A 23,249-nucleotide genomic window follows, 5' to 3' on the forward strand; every position below is an offset into this window, starting at 1 on the left:
ACTGTTGGTAAGTCCTTGTAATGTGAGTTATAAAACAATTACTAAAGTCATTATTAAGAGATTAAAGCCTATTCTGAATCTCTGTATTTCTCCAAACCAGGGTGCATTTGTACCTGGTAGATCAATAAAGGATAATATTGTGATTGCTCAAGAATTGTTCTCAAACTTAACAGAAAATAAAAATAAAAAATAAAAATAAGGGTAAATTACATAGTAGCCCCTCAGGTTTGAGCTCTATTGCAATCTCATACAACATCTTTAAAACATTTCACTTTCATACCTCAAGTACTATTTTATTTCAATTTCATACAACCGTTAGATTTTCCATCCATGGATCTGTTAAATGCTGACGTGGCTGCCACATATATGACACGTGGCTGCCAAATGTCTGCCACGTGGCAAATAAAATAATTTTTTAATTTTTTTTAAAAACCTGAAATTGGAAGGAAAAAAAAGGTCCGAACCCAGAAGAAGAAGAAAGAGGAGGGAGGAGAAAGAAGAAGAAGAAGAAGAAAAAAAAAGAAAAAAGAAAGGGGTCCGAACCCAGAAGAAGGAGGAAGAAGAAGAAAGAGGAGGAGGAGGAGGAGGAGGAAGAAGAAGAAAAAAAAAAAAAAAAAAAAAGGGACCGAACCAAGAAAAAGGAGGAAGAAGAAGAAGAGAAGAAGAAAGAGGAGGAGGAGGGAGAAGAAGAAGAAGAAGAAGAAAAAAAAAAAAAAAAAAAGGTCTGAACCCAGAAGAAGAAGAAAAAGAAAGAGAAGAAGAAGAAGAAAGAGAAGAAGAAGAAGAAACAGAAAGAGAAGAAGAAGAAAGAGAAAAAAAAAAAAGGATCGAACCCAGAAGAAGAAGAAGAAGAAGAAGAAGAAAAAAAAAAAAAAAAAAAAAAAGGTCCGAACCCAGAAGAAGAAGAAAGAGAAAGAGAAGAAGAAGAAAGAGAAAAAAAAAAAAAAGAAGAAAGGGACCGAACCCAGAAGAAGGAGGAAGAAGAAGAAGAGAAGAAGAAAGAGGAGGAGGAGGGAGAAGAAGAAAAAGAAGAAGAAAAAAAAAAAAAAAAAAAAAAAAAAAAAAGGTCCGAACCCAGAAGAAGAAGAAAGAGAGAGAAGAAGAAGAAGAAAGAGAAAAAAAAAAAAAAGTGACAAATATGTTTTTTAAAAAAAAAAATTAAAAAATTATTTTATTTGCCACGTGGCAGACATTTGGCAGCCACGTGTCATATATGTGGCAGCCACGTCAGCATTTAACAGATCCATGGATGGAAAATCTAACGATTGTATGAAATTGAAATAAAATAGTACTTGAGGTATGAAAGTGAAATATTTTAAAGATGTATGAGATTGCAATAGAGCTCAAACCTGAGGGGCTACTATATAATTTACCCTAAAAATAAAAGAAAAGGAACTAGAGGATATAGCCTTCAAGGTGGACCTGGAGAGAGCCTATGATATGCTTAACTGAGATTTTATCAGGTATGTCCTTTTTAAGCTTGGTTTTAGTGTCAAATTGTCACGCTCCGATCCCAACATACGTCTTGGATCGACACGCGACGTCACAAAATACTCGTATATCTAACATACCTTGCCTCCTAGATATGAATAAAGCACCACTCAATGTCCAAATTGCGTAGTAATTTCCATATATTTTATGGTTGCATCTAACCTTCTCGTTAGACTGCCTACGTACCCTCAACAGGGATCAAGCCATTCGTAGTTCGTCTAACATTCCTCTTATTACTGCCATGCATGATCAGAATTCCATCTCATGCACACACACACACACACACATATGCAAGCCGTAATCAAAATAATAAACATCCAACAAAAACCATAATTCAGTTCTCATCCAAGTGATCCAATGATGTACGCATTCAACAAGAGTAATCAACCATGAGATAAATAATATAACATTTCATGATGTTAAATATAATCAATCTCCATAAAGGTATGTTGTATTTCCCTTACCTAGATTCCTAAGCATTGCTCTTAGTTACTAACACAAGGATCCACCATCATGGCCAAATTTTATTTAACAAATGTAAGATACTACTAAATGCATGACTTGAATTTTAATCCTAATGAAAGTACTTTGGATTACTAATGTAACAGTATCCAAATTCAAGGCCCTTTTGGTTGATCTAAAATAAATCATTGTAAATACACATGAAGAAATAATTCTGGACCATTAATAATGATGTGTTTCAGTAGGTATAAAATGCACCAAAACAAAAAAATAATTGACCTTATAATCATATCACAGCTTTACTCAAATTTATCTTATAAGCCAGGGGATGGAATCATATAATGCACACCTCTATAAAATACATTGTTTCTGACTTTAAAGAAATGCTTTGATCGATAAAATTGGAACTACCCAACAGCCGTAGCAGCATATGAAAAAGAATTACGAACGTAAAGGCTATTTTGGTGTAGTTCAAGAACTTGCATGCTTATGCATGAATATACAAATATGTGTATACACAACCTGAATAGGTAAAGAATGCATAAATACGTTAGCACATAATTGTATAAGAAAATGGTTCTTTTGGAACCCAATACGTAACCTTATCAAGTGGTTTAAGCACAAACTCAAAACAGATAAGTAAATTAAAATTAAAGTTGTAAGAAGAATTGATATTGCAAAAGCAACAGCCTCATCTCCACAAAAGCTGCAGAAAAAGTCTTAGTCAACCAAGATTAAGCCCGATTTTGAACACCCATAACCATACCAAATGATGCAAACTTACATGAGATTCGAAGCTTGTTTTGAGTACATTAAAAACATATAAGATTTGTAGGAAACGGGGTTCCGAGTTGAAAGTTATGCAAGATACAGAATTGAACCCCGAAACTGGAAATCCAGTATTTGCTGCCGTCTGGCAGCTTTGTGACTCAAATTTGTACATGGTTTTGACATATCTAAACTCAACAAAATTATGTGAAATCAGATGGGTTTTGATCATTGACATGTCTAGTTTCAAAACACATAATAATGGATCAAAAGAAATCCATTAGGACATAGAAATCAAGAGCAAAAGTAAGCTACCTGAAACATAGCTTTTCTCTGTAGACACATAAGTTCCCTGCAACTTGGAACCCAAAGTCTTCTAATCCAAAACATAACTTCAGAATACTTCTATACAATTCAATCATATTTATAACTTTGATTTCAATTATGTCAACAATAAACAAGAATTGACCTTTTTACCCAAACCCTAAAACATGATAATTTGATCAACACACCCAATGTATAAAATTGAAAGTAATAAGACGATTGATACAAAGCAATTATGGAAAGAACAAAGAGAGCTAGGAGTTTTCACCAATGTTGCAGGTCGACAAAAAGAATCATACCTTCGTTATGATTCTTTTTGCTTCTTCAGACATCGTCTTCTACACTTCCTTCGACCTCTCTCAAAAGTCGGGTTACAGTTTCTCTCCTTGTTCCCCACTTCTTTCTTTCTTTTTTTTTTTTTTTTTTTTTTTTTCTTTTCTTCCCCTTGGATTTCACTTCTCCAGTGGAACAAAAACATTAGAATTAAATTGTTCACATATTGCTTAAATGTACACTAAGGATGTGGCTCTCTAAGATTAGAAAGTAGTTTTTTCTTAATCAATCGGAGCATAAGTAATCCTGAATTCATCCCAATCCCTAAAGATTTTTCCGAATCCATATCTAATAGTTCTTGATTTCACCGCCATCAATCAAATAATGTGAAAAGAATTTTCGGAATAATTTATTGCCCATTTTAACTCGGCTGAGAAAGATGCAAGCCTATTACTTCATTAATAGTGAGTATTAACATGTAAGAAACAATGCAGAGAGAACAACCTGCTTCCCTTTGCATATAATGCGATCCATAAAACTGAAAATAAGAAATATTTATATGGAGGAAGTTACCACCTTGGATGAGGATTCCCTTTGACCATCTTTTGCCCGTACTTGCGCCACCTATAGCCATCATCGAGAAGATCAACTTCACTCCTTGTCTTTCTGGTTGTACCACTGTCACGAGCACGTCTTTGATTGTGGACATGGTGCGTCCAAGCTTTTGCAGATCCGCTTTAACGCCCAACGCCAAGCAAGTCTCCTCAGAAGCAATGGAGCCGAGCCTTCCAATGAGTCTGCTTGCCAACGGAAAAGCAAGCTCGGCCATCTTCTTGCGCTTGATGAGGTGAGCACAAGGTAATTGAGATTTTTCTGGTCTGAATGCAGGATAATGATTCTGGATCCTCTTCCCCGCGTCTTTCTCTTCTTTTTTTTTTTTTTCTCCCCTGCTGCCATCCGGCAGCTTCTAGAGTTCTCTCCCTTCTGTTTTTTTCTTTTGGTCCCTCGCTCTTTTATCTAAAGGAAAACTAATAAAAATGGCTTGAAAACTTTTGAGTTTTAATGATAAGGACAAAATAAAGGGTAAAGTGAATAGTACCAGGATTGACTTTTTAGTGTAAAAATGTGGTTTTTCGTTAAAGTGAACAGTACCGGGTGCTTTTCGTTAAAGTTTCATTTATCTAATTGGTTACCATTCCCACATAGTGGAAGTTTTAAATAATTTTAAAAATCTATTGTTTAGTAACATAACTTCAATTGTTCGTAACTATACCGTTCAAACCCGAACTCGCAAACGGCTTTCGTCTATCCGTTCGTGGTTTCGAGATCTATTCGAAAACGTTAATCGTGACCCCGAAAGGTCAACAAATTTTAGATAATTAATTTTCAAACTTCAAACTTCGTAACTAATTTAATTAAAATCTAAATCCAATAATTTAATATAATTTCTCAAAAAAAAATATAAAATCTCAATAATACAAATACGTAGATTATAATAATGAAATCCGGAACGGGATGTCACACAGATGGGTGAATGTGATCATATAATGCGTTTCCTTTATCACCTTCTCAATTATCATTAATGGCAATATACTTTGTTATTTCTATGAAATATACTTGATTGACTCCTGTTGAATTTTTTATTCAAGTTGTTATGCACATATTACACTTCGGAAAATTGTGTTCGTTTTGCACATCTTAGCTTTTTTTTGGTAATCTGAATAACCAAAACTAGAATATTTTTGTTGAATGATTTGTCACTTTTCATTGACACAACTATAACTCGTTAACGTTGACACACCCTGACCCAAAATAACACAATTTACGAGGATGTGATGTGCTGGTTGTCACTAAATTGACCACATGACCCCACCGAGAGATGACATCACGAGCCAACTTAATAGCGAAGCCATAGTATGATAATTATGACGAAGCCATAGTAAGATAATTATGATGTGAGAGAATTTGAACCAAAATATTCTTTACTAATAGAATAAAAGCTACTACAAAGTCTCATAATCAACCTACCCACTTGGGGACACAAGTACAGGGATAATATCCCATTACTATCACATAACATCAGAGCAGCTAGAAGTTTCACACAACAGTAAACACATAAAAGTGCAGTGCTTTGCGTAATCGAAAGTATGATCATACGGTTATTACAAATTAGAAAAAACTGCAGTAAAGAATCATCACCCAAAGTCCAGAGGATGGATGCCTCACTGCCAAGCCCGCTTGTCACCTCTGGGGTTCTCCTTATTCACGCTACATCCTGAGGGGTAAAAAACAAAAGCATGAGTGGATCAAATTTATCTAGTTAAAATCATTTAAATATAATAAATCTCGTTTTGAAATCACATATATAGTAAAAACTACTTACGTAGCTAAGTTCAAATCACACCGCTTGTCATATCAAAGAAAGTAATACTAATCATATAATCAAGGTAATTCAAAAGGTATAGCAAGCAGATGAAGTAGCATCTAGTTGATCCATGACTAGTGTGAGCTTTAAAGTGGAAACTATGAATAATCATTTAAACTATCATTTAGACATCGAATTTGCACAAACAGAGGGGGCCACGTGATTTAGAACACCAAAAAACCTAAGGTTAGGTCTTGAGTCCTACATGCGTTGGCGTGCTTCAGCCATGCACCCCTACGCGCCGCCATGCATAGGCCACGTGCCACCGCGGTGGTGTCATGCATCGTTATGTGCCGGAAAACACGCGCACTTGTGTGGCTGCCGTCGCTAGCGAACGCGACACCCTACTTGCCGTCACGGTTCAACGAGTAAAGGTTGCACTTGCCATCGCTGGAAAGAGTTAACAAAGTCTATGTGCATAATCATTTTTATGCACAATCATTGTGTAATTGTTTTAATTTTATGCTTTTTTTTTTTTTTTTGTGTAGATCATGTATGTTGTTAAGGTGTTGAAGTGTGTGTATAAAAATTGTGTAGTAGTTATGCCGCTTTATTCGTACACTAGTTATAAAAATTGTGCAGTAGTTGTGCCATTTTATTCGTATGATCGCAATCTTCCTTGTAACAATCATACATGCCTTCTTTATTATCTCCAGATCTAAGTTGAGAAAGATGAAAAATTCGTCATATCGTATTGCTCAAAATTCTTACAAAATGACGCTAAAATAAGTTTACGAAAGATTCTTGATCAACTCCTATTGAACTTTTGATTCAAGTTGTTATGCACATACTACACTTCGTAAAAGTGTATTCATTTCGCACACCTCCACATCTATTTTTTTAGCTTTATTTTATCTGGTCTTAATAACCAAAACTAGTTATATTTGTGAATGATTTGACACTTATCATTGATGCAACTGTAGCTCTTTAATGTTATATTCGGCGTGTGGGACATGGGTATTGTATACACTAGGGTGTATTATAATATTTGTGCTAAAATGAGTTTACCGAAAAAGGGCGCCCATTTACTTAATCTATTGTACCTAAACAGTTTTTCGCTTCTTAATAACCAAAACTAGTTTTTCGCACACCTCCACATCTATTTTTTTAGCTTTATTTTATCTGGTCTTAATAACCAAAACTAGTTATATTTGTGAATGATTTGACACTTATCATTGATGCAACTGTAGCTCTTTAATGTTATATTCGGCGTGTGGGACATGGGTATTGTATACACTAGGGTGTATTATAATATTTATGCTAAAATGAGTTTACCGAAAAAGGGCGCCCATTTACTTAATCTATTGTACCTAAACAGTTTTTCGCTTCTTAACAAATTTATTCTCTTACGTCATATTTTCATTTAGATATAATTAGAATAATAATGCTCAAGAAATACGTTTGTCTATTTACTGCGAAACAGTTAAGGCTAATAGCATTCTTTTTCCTACTTGTCGTCTATTTTTCACGCAATGATACTCAATCGTTTATGTCGTCTCTTGTTCATGTAATGCACGTATGAACAGATTTGAGATGCCCGCACCCCAATATATTTTATTTTATAAAAGCGATAAAATATTTTATTACCAAGACCAAACGCATCGAATGAACATATGAAAAGTTGTATACTAGTCCTGTAATTGAGTCAAACCTTGAATCGGAATTTTCCGACACTCAGTGATTTTCTTCTTGTACTCGTCTTTTTATTTCGTTGGATTGTTCTTGTCCTTTGAATTGACAATTTATTTGAATTTTCAAACCGATTTAAAAGCCTCCCGTACGCCAGAATTTCTAGTCTCCTTTTCCTCCAATTGCAAGGTGCAAATTACAATAAGCACTTGGAATTCAAGATGCAAACCTCGGCGCGATTCAGTGAGAGATTGACTGGGTCAGTCTATTCCCACACTTAATTCTGCACGCGGAGTCTGGACAGGGCAACTGGGAGCTTAATTAGTCCAACGTCCTAGACTTTTAGGCTTTGTTTGTTTGGGTCACAAACTTTCATTGGACTGGACTGGACTAATTGTTTGTCCTGTCCCATGTTTGTTAGGCAGCGGGATTAAGTTAAGTGGGATTCCATCGGACTCCTTCGACTATCTCTTTCGCTAGGTATCGTTTGGTATGCAGACGGGACATGACGGAACGGAATGAGACGGGACAAGACGGGATGAAACGGAGAGGGAGCAAAGATGCCCTCGGATGGAAACAACGAGGAAGAAGAAGAAGACGGAGAGGTTATAATTTTGTGTTCCACGTATGTGGAACGAGTCGTTCTAAGGGGGTGAGGCGAAGTGAAAATTCATCCCGTGGAACAACGTGTTCCACCCGTTTTAGGCCATCAAACGTGGACGCCTCATCCTACTCTGTTCCGTCCCGTCCCACGTACCAAACGATACTTCTTAGCAAGCACCCCTAAATATGACGGGATTGCTAAGACCGTCTTCAAGATAGTTCACTTGTCTTTCTTCTCGTCTTCGTCTTGCAGGTCCTGCTCCCTCATCCTAGTCTTGCCCTTTCATATTCGTCCTGCTCGTCCTCATCTTGCTCCTTTCCGATTTGGTTTTGCCGATCTGAAATTATTATTTGTTTTTTTTTATCGCTTTCATTGTTTTGGGTTCCAAGTCTGTGAAATTTTTGAATTTTATCACAAAAATTGGGTGCGTTTGTGTTCTGTGATTGGGCGTGCTTTTTAATTGATTGCTACCCATTTGTTTTCAAATTTTCTGCAATTTTTCTTGACAATTCCATCTCTCACTAGACGAACGAACAGGTTTGTAATCGTTTCCCTTTTGGGTTTTTGTCTTGAGAATCATGTGAAAGGGTTTTGATTTTTTGGTTTCTGGGTTTTTGAGTTGGCGACATATCAGGGGTCTTTTGATCTTAAAGTTATTGTCTTTGTTTGGTTTTTGGTGGCCATGTATATTTGCAGGGTCTGGATTTGTTTCTTAGGAGCTCTATCAGCATCGGATTTTCAGTGCTTCCATTAAGTTGTTTGCTTATTACACTTCTGGCATTGTTGCGTTTTATGCGAGTTCATCATGTTTTTCTATCTGATTAAGGTTTTTAATTTGTTTCCCTCTTTGTTTGTTGTATGATTATACCTAAGGTTGTATGATTTTATTGTCAACAAAATAATATGACCCAGATTTTTACTTCTCAATTTTGCAGTTGGTAAAGATTCAATCTTTATGGTTAGTTGATTAATCTGAATTTTTTTTGTTTTAAATTTGGTGGTGTGGAACCCATAAATGTTATGGATCTATCAATATCCCAAGTGAAAACTTGTTATCTCAAACTTGGTGGTGTGAACATTATTATTTTTATTATCCTACTTCTTAGTTGGACACAAGACCAAATGTTTCACTAAGTCAGTCTAACTTAATTTAGTCTAAGTCAGTCTAACTTAATCCTTAAAACTAATCCAGTTCAAGATAGTCCAGTAAAACAAATGCACCCTTAAATGTAGACCCCCAGCAGTTTTGGACTATGATGGATCCCAATGACTTTTCAAGCAAATTGGAAATGCCGACAAGGCTTGCATGGTTAAATTGTCCAAATGGAAATTACTTTTGAGAAATGAACTCATTTAACATGATGAAAATAACTAGTTGATCCTTATGTATTTGATTTTGATAAGTTCAACAACTAAAATTTATAAAATAACTATTGCGCTCAATCTCTCAAAAATTAAACGATTGACACAAGGTGATGACGATTATCTAATAGAGAGACTAATATTTGAGTAATATTGATAATTTCATGGTTGTTCTTTGTTTAGAAGACATGAATCAAACTGTCTTAGACGTTAAACCACATATATTAAGCGTGAAAATTGACCACAACTTTTTTTTCTTTTTTTTTTTTGGAAAATACTAGGGCCACATTTTGTAGATCACATCTAAACTATCGATCTAATAGAGGTGTTACTTACTTTTATTAGAGAGATGGTGGGTTAATCAATTTCGCTTGAATTAAAACTCATCTTCATATGCACGTGGAGCAATTTTCTCTAGTGCCTGTATTTAATCGAGTAATCTGTGCCACGCCCCGATCCTGAGATACGCCCGAATCAACACGCGATGATAGGACAATATCGATACAATATAAAATACATAGTCATTGAGACTCATACATATAATATACATCAGAACATCAGCGGAAATAACTTACAACAAAGGGTGGCAATACCTACTCTCAAGTGCACTGCCCACAACAGCTACACCACCTACAACCTTCTCCTCTAACCGCTACATGTTACTCTGCAAAATAACCCTATGCCGTAGGAATGGCGTACCTAGAAAAGCAAAACCCAAATAAGCTAAGAAGCTCATGTGAGTGACAATAATACCACATATGTGAATATAAATAACATCAAATGATTAAATGTCAAGTAATGCTACGTCCACACATGACATTTCTTTTGTATATCGTATCAACCGTCAATGTGATCACCGTCAATATTATTACGTCATTCTCTTCAGATTGTGACTCACCACTCGCCTTTCATCATTTCCGAATAATCTCAAGGGTCCGATTGCCACATATTTCATAATTTAACCACCATACGCCTCATTATTACACATAGGAATGGTTATTCAATTTTGAATCTTACCACACGTCTATCGAGATAACATTCAGTCATCACACAACCCGAAGTTATTTAGGAATGACACACCATCATAAAAACATTTATGTGTAGGAATGAGATTGGTATCTTTTCCTTATTGCATCTCTTCGTTACGAGTAGGAATGAGTCACATCTGAATCCTTTATCTTTTAGGAAACACCATTATGTAAACTATATCATTCAATTGTCACTTTCTTGACTGAGCCACACCGGCCTTCAATCTCATCTTTCATGTATTTAATAAACAATAATCTAGGGCTATAGAGAGATACAGTTCGGTCGAAGCCTACATTAGGCAACCGATCAGGATGTGGTCCCCCATTGCAGATTAACCAAGCAAAACCACTCTTGCGAACATCATGTAGGTGTGACACCTCATAGCTGATTAACCAAGCAGAGTCACTCCTACAAGTACTATTGGTAGTGACCACCCATCGCGGATTAACCAAACATGATCACTCCTAAATATGTATAGCCATACGTAAGAATAAGGATCGCCCATCGTGGATTAACCAAGCACGATCCCAAGGTAGTATGGTCCCCCATTGACGATTAACCAAGCAGGACCATCCATGTACCACTGCTACATGGTGCAGATTCCGATTATATCCCACATTACCCCATGTATTGGGTTAGCGGTCCTCTACTAGCCCTCACATATCACAATTATTTCAAGCATCAAGTAAACATAGTATAGTAGCACACGTTTCCTTATAATCATTTGGAAATCCATGTCACATCCACATAGTATATAACAAGCAATTTCATGGGCAATAACCATATCACATAATATCAATGTCATTCACCTGGGTTATTTGCACTTCTAGATTCACCAACTCCACCTCCAGGAACCTAATACAACACACAAAACCCCACTTAGGAAACTTAATAAGACCTACACGTAAAACGAGGCCAAGTGTCACTTGCACGTAAATCGAGATACACGTCAACCGGGAATTGCACATCATTGAGATGAGCCAACTAAGCTCCATCAAGCCTCAATAATATTCTAAAAATAATGACACACTAGAATAGGGTATATTGACTAAAAAGCTAAACGTCGATCAAAAGTCCTCTAAGGTCAACAAACCTAGGTTATTCGATTCGGAAGATTCACTCATCGGATTCCCAATCTGTAAGTTCTCAAATGTCCAACAACTAATAAATAGGGTGCTCATAAAATTGCATGACGATCCAACGGTCAGATTATCGTCAACTACAAAAATCGTACGGCGGTACAATTATCCGAATAATTGAATAATCGAACCATCGTATTGAATTTCAATGAACGGACTTTTGATATAGGCTCAGGACATCGAGAACATCTTGCTATCCAAAATCCATAAATTTTGACTATCCCCCACGCGTCGCTGCGCATGGTGGTTTCCAGTGACTGAAAACTCACTTTTTCGACTAACTCCAAATTATATCTGCCACGAAGTCCAAAAATGGACGGAAGATGGTCAATTTTGCCGATAAAGTTAGCGGGCGCCTAAAGCAAGTAACATAGGTCAATTTTATATTTATTCAGCCTTTACTTGTGCATTACGTCACGTTATTGCAACTACACCGCATATTGATGTGTCGTGATTATTTTTGTAGAAACTTATATTGATCGTCCCATTTAAGACATGTACGAAACTATTGTCGATTATATGGCTTCTCGTATGATCGGATCTTCCTTGTAACAGTCATACGTGTCTTCTTTATTGTCTCCAGATCTAAGTTGAGAAAGATGAAAACTTTGCCATATTGTATTGCTCAAAATTCTTACAAAACAACGTTGAAATAAGTTTATGAAAGATTCTTGATCAACTCCTATTGAACTTTTGATTCAAGTTGTTATGCACATACGACACTTCGTAAAAGTGTATTCATTTTGCACACCTCCACATCTATTTTTTTTAGCTTTATTTTATCTGGTCTTAATAACCAAAACTAGAATATTTTTGAATGATTTGACACTTGTCATTGATGCAACTGTAACTCGTTAAAGTTATATTCGGCGTGTGGGACATGAGTATTGTATCATATACACTAGGGTGTATTATAATATTTGTGCTAAAATCAGTTTACTGAAAAAGGGCGCCCATTTACTTAATCTATTGTACCTCAACAATTTTTCACTTCTTAACAAATTTATTCTCTTACGTCATTTTTTCATTTTGATGTCATAGGAATAATAATGCTCGAGAAATACGTTTGTCTATTTACTGTGGAACAGTTAAGGCTAGTAGCGTTCTTTTTCCTGCTTGTTGTCTATTTTTCACGCAATGATACTCGGTCATTTATGTCGTTACTTGTTCACGTTATGCTTGTATGAACAGAATTTGAGATGCTCGCACTCCAATATATTTTAATTTTATAAAAGCAATAAAATATTTTATTACCAAGACCAAACGCATCGAATGAACGTATGAAAATTGTATACTAGTCTTGTAATTGAGCCAAACCTTGAATCTGAATTTTCTAACAATCAGTGATTTTCTTCTTGTGCTCATCTTTTTATTTCGTTGGATTGTCCTTGTCCTTTGACTTGACAATTTATTTGAATTTTCAAACCGATTTAAGAGCCTCCTGTACGCCAGAATTTCTAGTCTCCTTTGCCTCCAATTGCAAGGTGCAAATTACAAGAAGCACTTGGAATTCAAGATGCAAACCTCGACGCGATTCAATGAGACATTGACTGGGTCAGTCAATTCCCGCACTTAATTTTGCACGCGGAGTCTGGACCGGGCAACTCGGATCTTTAATTAGTATGACTTTTCAAGTAAATTGGAAATGTAGACCCCCCCCCCCCCCCCCAGCAGTTTTGGACTATGATGGATCCCAATGACTTTTCAATGAAATTGGAAATGATGACAAGGCTTGCAAAGGCTTGCATGGTTAAATTGTCCAAATGGAAATTACTTTTGAGAAATTAACATATTTAACATGATCAAAAAACTATTTGATCCGTATGTATTTGATTTTGATAAGTTCAACAATTGAAATTAATAAAATAACTATTACGCTCAATCTCTCAAAGATTAAACGATTAACACGACGTGATGATGATTATTCTAACAGAGACTAATATTAGTGTAATATTGATAATTTCGTGGTTGTTCTTTGTTGGGGTGTGATATCCACACACCCCTTTTTACTTCTCTCACACCCTTTTAATTTTCGGCCGTCGGATCGGATGAATTAAAGAAGATCAAAAGACAGAAATTAACAAGGGGTGTGAGAGAAGTAACAAGGGGTGTGAGAGAAGTAAAAAGGGGTGTGTCGATAGCACACCCCTCTTTGTTTAGAAGACATGAATCAAATTGTCTTAGACGTTAACCTATAGATTGTGATGACCCGTCCCAATTTTCTCCCCGAGTGTGTAAAGTGACGAATATGCCCTCATTGGTTAAGTGATGTGGATGTACATGTGCAGATTTAAATTATTTTTCTCGCTATTGTAATTAAATCGTACTTGACGTCACGAGCGCATTGATGCGAGTTAGGGCTGAATCGGAGTAGTAACGAAAAAGGTTACAAACAACTGAATGCGTAACTAGGTCGAGTTAAGTTGTCTTTCTTTTGAATGTTGATCCAAACTCAACACTTATCTACCCAATTATTTAGGCCCTTATATCTCGTGGCCCAATCAGAAAATATTTATTTTCTTCATCTGCCCAATCAGACACGCGCACACACACATACACTCTCATTCTCTCTCCTTCTCGATTCTTCTTCTTTCTTCTTCCTTTGCACCGTGACACACCCACACCCAAACCCATCAAAATCTCACAGATCGAACGTGAGCTTTACATCATCGTATTCCCCTTGACCTCGCGAACTCAGTGATACCACTTAACCGTTGAACGGATGAGTGTAACCCGAGAAACCAAAAGCTCATATGAAGAGCAAGTTTACTCCATCATCATTCTGGCGAGTTTACGGAGTCTTAGGACTTGGAAAGTCCCCATGCAACTTCCCTAGAACTTTGGAGCAAGTTTGGAGTTGTGTTGACGTCGGATCACACAGTTTTGAGAAGTTTCAGTTTTGGCCAGAATTGTCGAGGGATTTTCTGACCATTTTCCATTGAATTTTGAACTTCTAATAGGTACGAACGTATTCTACTCCTCAAGAGCTTTAAATCCATATAAATTTCATGGATTTTGGTTAAGAAATGAAGTAGATATAAAGCTTTGAAAATTTTCCAGAAACCGGCGAGTGCAGATGACGGCCAGCGACGGACGGCAAAGACCGATGGGTAACTGGAGAAGAAGAATGTATATTCCATTAACTTTAACGAAATATTCTAACGGCGTTAGGTAACGCCGTTACCATTTAATGGAATGTTCCACCTATTTTGACGGAATATTCCTAACGCTGTTAGGGTTTCCGTTAGTGTGCCGTGCACGTGCCCGCTCGTGGCTTGCGCGTGAAGGCGTGTCCGGTGTCCAAAAATTTTTCTAAAAATTTGTGTGGGTTTGTATCATCGAGTAGATCACGTTCGTATATTCAAACCTTGTAGATCACGTTCGTATATTCAAACCTTACATTTGAGCAAACTATAAGGAGTTATTTCTGGATTTTGTATATGTGCTAATTAATTAACATAAAAATAGTTGTATCGCATATAGGTGAGACGTACCCCGAGGACAAGCGTGGACAAGCGAAGCTAGGGGGCTACAATCCTGCTACTTATCAATGAGTGGGCATTTGTTTTATATATATCAATGAGTGGGCATTTGTTTTATATATATCAATGAGTGGGCATTTGTTTTATATATATATACACACACATATACGGTTTCCAGAAACGTTTTTATATAGAATTATGCTTTGGTTGCCATGTCGTAAATAAGTTACATTTTAAATATTGCAATGTTACACTTGTGAATTGTAATGTGTGATGCTAAGGAGACTCAGGTAAGCTTCTGGTGAGTATTATGTGATTGAATGGATTGTATTGCATTGGTATGCATACATTTATTTAGAGCTCATCATGGTTGCACCTCGGTATTAGTGCTCCCGCCTGGGGCCAGGGCCAGCCTTCACGTGATTGTTCACCTCCTGCACAGCATGCTCACCTTGGATCCAAGTCTGGTGCCAGCCTGTCGTACAGATTATAATAGGTGGTTCCAACTCGTAGGTGACCCACGATTTATCGCACAACCTTCACTTGATCGTAGCACTTGAGTGTACATATTTACACCCAGCATGTCGTACAGGTCACACTAGGTGACTCCAACTCATGTGCTAGCCTAAATTGATGAGTTATAAATCCAGTCGTACAGGTCACGCAAGGTGACTCCAACTGGCATACTATTTTATATTAGTTGCACATCTGGTTTACATCTTTTAGTGCTGAAATATTATAACATGGCATATCTCAGTTTTCGCTGGTCTTGCGCATTAGTTTTCATACCTACGTAGTAGTATTTTTCTGGAAACTATACGGGTTTTACAGAGAGGGGTTATTATGTTCATAAAGATAAATACGTTTTCAAACGCTTTGGTTTTGCCCACTCACCCTTCTGTTTTGCACCCTCCAGGTTCTAGGTAGCTATTTATCTTTGGTGACTCACAAGGACAACTTGGCTGTTCTGACATTCTATTAAATAATGTAGGGATCCTCTCCCGGTTTGTATAATTAGTGTTTAGTTAGTTCGACTGCACTTTCGTGTTACCTATGCTCTGATAGGTGTGTATTACATACTTGATCACTTTCACACACTTATATAATATCTCTGGTTAAATAAGTTTAGTTTTGGTTTTTATTTATTCACACTTTCTTATTATTATTATCACTTCTGCTGTGCACTTGGCAACATCACCCTCACGTGACGGCCAGCATGCCTCGACTTCGGTCGGGGTGTGTCATAGATTAAGTGTGAAAATTGACCATATATATATATATATATATATTTTTTTTTTTTTTGAAAATGCTAGGGCCACATTTTGTAGACCACATCTAAACTATCTATCTAATACAGGTGCTACTTACTTTTATTAGAGAGATGGTGGGTTAATCAATTTCACTTGAATTAAAACTCATCTTCATATGCACGTGGAGCAATTTTCTCAAGTGCCTGTAATCAATCGAGTACTTCGCATGTTATAAAATATTGGAGGGGACACGAAAAGATATATAATTTCCATCACATTATTATGACATGTAAAATACCGCTTGAATACTCGATACTTGGAAAAATATCTCTATATACGTATCTGGCAGGTTGTCATGATATTATCAGAGTTTTGATGCAACTGCAGGTAGGCATTGACGTTGTTAGTCCACTCAGTGATTGCCTGCCTAATTGGTAATGGTCTGGGACCTCCTCTAATAAATTCTACAGTCTAAGATACCAAGTTGGAAGAAAAAAAAAAAAAAAAAAAAGAGACCATTATTAACCATGGCAGCCGCCTATATATATATATATAAAACCAATTACACTCTCTTCTAACTTCCTGATTTTTCCGACATATATAAAATTGGAAAAGCTCTCATGGCTTCCATATTGCTACTACTTGTACTCTTGATGCCTGCCCTGGAAATAACAGGTCACACTTAATTTAATGCCTCTGTCTATAGTCTGCAATTATATTGACATAAACACTAACAGCATATATATAGTCGTTTTGAAATTATGGCCGGCTTAGATAGTTAATCAAAACTGTTTCTAGCTTAACTGGTTATACTGATGTGATGGTTTTTCTTCAACCATTGTTTCCAAGATATATTTACATGTTTTAGTTTTACGTTTGATAACTACTTGGTTTTTTTATTTAATTTTTACTTTTTGAACTTGAAATATAGAAAAAGCATAAAGAAGAAAGCCGGGGAGAAGGGTGGTGAGAGAAAGGGAAAAAAAATATAAAAGAAAAACGAATAAAAAAATATTGAAGTGAAATCAACTTGAAATAGTATTTTGTTTTGTTTTGGATTTAGTTAGTACGCCCTATCTTATAATTTATCATAACTGTTTTCTAAGCTTGGTCAGAACAAAAATTCTAAACTCTTATGTTTATGAATTCAAACAATTGAATTGGTGCGTGGATATTTATAGATTTTGATTTTTGTCTAATTTTCAATTTTATTTTTCTTTTACCAACCTTCATCCACTCTTCCCCATTTCCAATTTTCAATTTTATCTCTCTTTTACCAACCTTCATCTACTCTTCTTCGTTTTTCATTTCACCATATACCTTCCTTATATTTCAAGTATAAAAAATATAAACTAAAAGCTAAAAATCAAATGGTTATCAAATAAACGTCAAATAATTATATTTCTACAAACCATTGAAATGCCATGCAGCGAAGAAAAGAGTCTTGTTTGGCTCGATCTTCTGTTACTCTTTCGTTAGTGATGTTCTAATTGTGAAATAACTTAAGTTAGATGAAGTTGTAGCTGTGAAGTTTAACAACCCAAAAATCACCACAACCCAAAATATTTCTTATAGGAAATTCGAGTTTTTCCTTCCACAACCCAAAAATCACCACATTTTGATTCAAATGTCATCTACTTATTTCAGGTGCAAAATCTGTTGGTGTTTGCTATGGACGAAATGGCGACAATTTACCAGCTGAAGGAGAAGTGGTCGACTTGTTCAAAAGCAGTGGCATCGGACGGATGCGGATGTATGAACCAAATGAAGCAACCTTCCAAGCCCTAAGAGGTTCCAAAATAGAACTCACTGTAACCATCCTCAACAACGAGCTTACAGCCCTCAATGATGCTACTGCTGCAACTGCCTGGGTCCAGAAAAACGTACAACCCTATTCAGCCGATGTCCGATTCAAATACATCGCTGTTGGAAACGAAGTACACCCTGGTACTGCAGAGGCCGAGTTTCTCCTTCCTGCCATCCAAAACATCCACAGTGCAACTGTAGCGGCCAATCTCCAAGGCGAAATCAAAGTCTCAACAGCAATTGACACAACTCTTGTGACCAACGCCTACCCTCCCTCAGATGGAATATATACTGACGCTGCAAATCCATTCATAACACCAATCATCAATTTCCTCGTCAGCAATGGGGCCCCACTCCTTGTCAATGTGTACCCTTACTTCAGCTACAATGCTGACCCTAATAACACAGACCTTGACTATGCCTTGTTCACTTCAAAAGGGGTCGTGGTACCGGACGGAACTCGATACCCTAGCCTCTTTGATGCTCTTTTGGATGCTCAGTACTCAGCTCTTGAAAAAGCTGGTGCACCAAATATAGAGATAGTCGTATCGGAGAGCGGTTGGCCTTCTGAAGGTGGTAATCAAGCAACCGCTCAGAACGCAGCCACATTCTACCAGAATTTGATCAGCCATGTGACGAGTACTACTGGGACTCCAAAGAGGCCTGGGAGAGCTATAGAGACTTATCTTTTTGCATTGTTTGATGAGAATCTCAAGGGCCCTGAACTGGAGAAACACTTCGGAGTTTTGTCCCCTAACAAACAACCCAAGTACCAACTCGATCACCTTCGGATAAAAGGAGTCAAAAAATCATGTCTCAAGTATGTGAATTTATAGATGAATAAGAGTGCCTTGCCCATGTTCTCTCACCCATATGCATGCGATACAATAATACAAAAAGGCAATTAGCCACAATATACAACTTTTGACATTTTGTTGCACAAATAATTAGTTTTATTATGTCGTCATTATATTACCGTTGTGTTGTCGTTATGTCATTGTTGGTCATCAATATACAATCTCATTGCTAAACAAATGATAATCCGTAACCAATTATCAAAATATGTTTATTGTAACTATTTTTCCTAAAAAAGAATGCAGATAGTTATCTTGAGTTCGGATGTTGTTGAAGTTGTTCCTGATTTTATTATGTCATCAAGTTAAATGATAAGAGTAACTATTTAAAAAGTCGTCTTTTTGGCTAAGTCATTTTTGTAATACTTACAATATAATTTACATTAAGGGATGGGAGAGTAGGTTAAGTCTCACACTGAGTACTAAGTAACCAACAGTGTGGGTGATTAAGAGATTATGTATGATTATTATCAGTGCTAACCACTGCTTTAAGCATATTCCACATTATAAGCTCCTGATCTAAACCAACTCTTTTGTTGTTTGATTATGTCCACTTAGTCAAAACAATATTATCTACACTAAGAGGTGGGAGAGTAGGCTAAACCTCACAATGGGCTACCATAATGTGGTTCAAATTCGTCTTTAGTGAGAATCGAACCTAGGACTTCTCACTTACCAATAAAGATGAATACCACTAAACTGTGGTATTAAGTAGCATAAATAGAATCTTAGATTTAACTTTCATGAATAATGGATTTTGATATCAAATTAAGGGTGGGCCATCATTTAGTTTAACTCAAACTCCCACTCCTTATTAGCCTTTGGGAAAAAAGGGCCTATACCGATCAATTCTTGTCATGGCAAGTGGTGGGCTACATGAAGCACGACCAGCAGCCCAAGCAAACCTGGCCTGTGGAGATACCAAGAGTACATGAAAATCAGAAAAACTACAAAATAAGAAACAAAAATAATTATAAATACAAAAAAAAATTATGGACATCTTTACTATAAATACACAACCATCTTCTTCATTCCCCTCCCTAAAACTATCCATACTAACTAATCCCTTTCTCATAATTTTATCTTCCACTTTCTGAATCATTTTGTGTAAAAACCGCTTCTTCTATGGACACATGACTCAATATGAGCAACTTATTTTATAGGATGTCCCGAAAGGAACCAATATGAACAACCTATTCAAAATTAATCTCACACATCAAATATAATTTTTTTTTTGGTCAAAGACACATCAGATATAATTCAATTATGCCCTTGAAATAAAAAATTTATTGTGCATTATAATCAAATGCATGTTTTGTTATGGCCGCGTTAAAATTGATTGTGCATTTAAAATAAAATTAAAATTGATTGTGCATTAAAACCAGATGCATGTTTTGCTACAAATATGGGCATAATATCTCCCTATTAATCCAAGGAATTTGGCCTCTATACATAAGTAATTTGTAAGTGAAAAGATGGCAATATTACTGGAATTTTACTTATCAGTTTCATCATGGCCTTTGTATTCTTGCAGTCTGTGTTGCTACTTATTGGGCTTTTGGCATTAAGCGAAAACAAAAAAACAAACAAACAGGTACATCACTATACATTTCAAGGTTGTCAGATGACATAATGTCTTGTTTTTTCTGTTAAAAACGAAGTTACGTATTTACTCTTCATTTTTTGTTAAACGTGTGATCAGGCGAGATTGATGGAAATATAGCTTCAGAATTACCTCTTCTATTCAAATCATTCAATTTATTTTTCATTTCTCTGCTATTTTTTTTCTCTCTCAAGTTTATTCGAAGGTAAGTTGTTCTTTTGGTTTTATATTTAATTTACCTTTTCTCAAGTTTCTATTCCTATTAAGATTTTTGAACGAGTTGTGTGTTTTTGAATTTTTTTTTTCCAGTTTAGATTGTGAAACAAGTCTCTGATTTTTCAGTTTTTTATTTTTCCCATTGAGTTTTTTTTTTTTTATCGATTTTTCTTTTTGCAAGCACACTTTTTCATTTTTGACGATTTTGATTTAGTTTTTTGTAATTGAGTTTTTGGCAAAAGTGATTTTTCATTGTGCCGCTTTGTTTTTCATTGAGTTCCGTTTGTTTTTTGCAGTTTAGTTATTATGTGTATTTGTTAGAATGGCAATGGTTAATGAATTAGTTTTATTTAGAATTGAAACTTTTTTAATTAATATTTGTGCAGCATCAGTTTTGCAAAATCATTTGGCATTAGTTTATTAAAAAGACAATGGATTATTAATGAATTTATTATTTTTAGTTAAAATAAGGTTTTTATTTGGGGGGGGTAAATGTGACAACCCGTCCCTAATTTTCACTGTAATTTCCCTTTTCGTTTGTGTAATTTGACGTTTTTACCCTTTTTGGGAAATGTGTAATCTGACGTGGATATTGTTCTCAATTGCTAATTAATTTTCCTAGTTTTGTACTTAAATTGTACTCGTCGATAATGTCACATCCCGGCCCGGGCCTCCATCACATCCCATGCTCGACTCCGCCGTAGCACGATATTGTCCGCTTTGGGCCCCGACCACGCCCTCATGGTTTTGTTTCTGGGAACTCACACAAGAACTTCCCAGTGGGTCACTCATCATGGGATTGATCTCGCGCGAACTCGCTTAACTTCGAAGTTATGATGGAACCCGAAGCCAGTGAACTCCCAAAATGCCTCGTGCTAGGTAGAGATGAGGATATACATATAAGGCTTACAGGATCCACACCTCTGGACGATGTGAAATGTTACAGATACTAACGCGTGAGGGTGTGTTAGACTCGAATCGGACTTGTAATGTTAAAGTTACGCTCCATTAAAGTACGAGGATAACGGGTAGATTTGTACATGCATGTGTATTAATTTATCAATGTTGGAAACACTGCTTGATAGATTTTTTGAATTGGTTTTACTGTAGGAAATTTGAAAAACCCTATCCCGAGTTTCTTTTTAACCGGACCCGTGCCCTTTCCTTTCACCCACCAATCAATTTTCTTCCTAGTTTCCTGCACCCAATCAAATCAGTTTCTCTCTCTCCCTCCCGAAGTCTCTCCTACTCTGTAATCACCATGAACGAGCACCAAAGCTCGTAGATTGAGCCCAAAAACCACACTATTGTGTTAATCTTGACTCCAGGAACACAACCATACCACTAGATCATGCGTTGACCGAGTTTTGAACGTTGAACTTGGAAGGTCCGAACTCAGTGAGTTTGAGTTCAACGTTTTCAGGTTGAGTCGAGGAGTTTCGAAGGTCGGGGAAGCTTTCTTACAACTCCCCGAGGTCTTTAGTGAAGGTTTGGTGAAGAAACAAACTCGAAATACAAGGTTTCGAGAAGTCCCAATTTTAGCCGTACCTTTCGAGGCATTTTTAGGCCACCTTCTTCCACTTTTTGGACTCCAAAAAGGTATAACGTGATTCTACTCTTCATAAGCTTCATTTCCATATAAATTTTGTGAAAAATGGTTTAGAAATGAAGAAAATATGAAAGTTTGAAAATTTTCCCAAAAACCGACCAAATTTTCCAGTTTTCAGCGAGTTCAGAAGGCGGCGACCGGCGAGGACCAACGGAAAAGATGATGGAATATTTCTTTAACTCTGACAGAATATTCTAACGGCGTCAGGTAACACCGTTAACTTCTGTTAAGGTTTTAACGGAATATTCCTAACGCAGTTAATCACACGGACCACACGTGTTGTGCGTGGCTGGCACGTGAGGGCACGTCTAGTTCCAAAAATTATTCTGAAAATTTGTGTAGGTTCGTGATGTCGAGTAGATCAATTTCATGTATTTAAACCCTAGGTTTGAGCAAACTATGGGAGTTTTATTCAAGTTTCCACATATGTGTTAATTAATTTAAATATAGTTATTTCACATATAGGGGAAACATATCTCGAGAACTTGAGGGGCCAGGCAAGACTTGGAGGCTATGATCTAACGACGTATTTGTGAGTGGGCAATTTATTTTTATACCCATACATAATTATAGTTTCCATAAATACGTATTTACTTCACTTTTTTGCTTATATTGCCAAGTATAGTTATTGTGATATTAATTATGATAAATGCTGCTATATGGTTGGGATATTACTGTCATGACATTCATACATACTTGTACATGCTCATCTTACTGCACCCGGTGTTAGTACTCGCCCTAGGACCATGGCCAATCCTTCACATGTATGTTCACATATGCACCGCTCGCTCACCTTGGATTCAAGTTAGGTGTTAGTCTTGTCTTACAGTTTCATTAGGCAATTGCGACTTGTATGTGACCGTGTCTGCACCAGCCTTCACGTGATTGTAGTACTAGAGCGTATTGATTACACCCAGTTTTGT

General features: G+C 36.5%; 1 protein-coding gene across 1 annotated transcript; it reads left to right on the plus strand.

The window, feature by feature from the left end:
- Positions 1–16,799: 16,799 nt before the first annotated feature.
- Positions 16,800–18,982, plus strand: LOC103427017 (glucan endo-1,3-beta-glucosidase-like). The gene is made up of 2 exons (XM_008365096.4): positions 16,800–16,913; positions 17,886–18,982. Exons 1-2 carry the CDS (start codon positions 16,859–16,861, stop codon positions 18,878–18,880), a joined length of 1,050 nt encoding a protein of 349 aa, XP_008363318.2. The 5' UTR covers positions 16,800–16,858; the 3' UTR covers positions 18,881–18,982.
- The last annotated feature ends 4,267 nt before the right edge of the window (positions 18,983–23,249 follow it).

The sequence above is a fragment of the Malus domestica genome, chromosome 03, assembly GCF_042453785.1.
Source record: "Malus domestica chromosome 03, GDT2T_hap1".
NCBI classification, from domain to species: domain Eukaryota; kingdom Viridiplantae; phylum Streptophyta; class Magnoliopsida; order Rosales; family Rosaceae; genus Malus; species Malus domestica.

Excerpts from the sequence above, each read along its gene's own strand:
- LOC103427017 (XM_008365096.4), top strand. The coding sequence starts at position 16,859 with ATGGCTTCCATATTGCTACTACTTGTACTCTTGATGCCTGCCCTGGAA. Across the intron at positions 16,914-17,885 it reads GCCTGCCCTGGAAATAACAG|GTGCAAAATCTGTTGGTGTT; the intron begins GTCACACTTAAT and ends TACTTATTTCAG.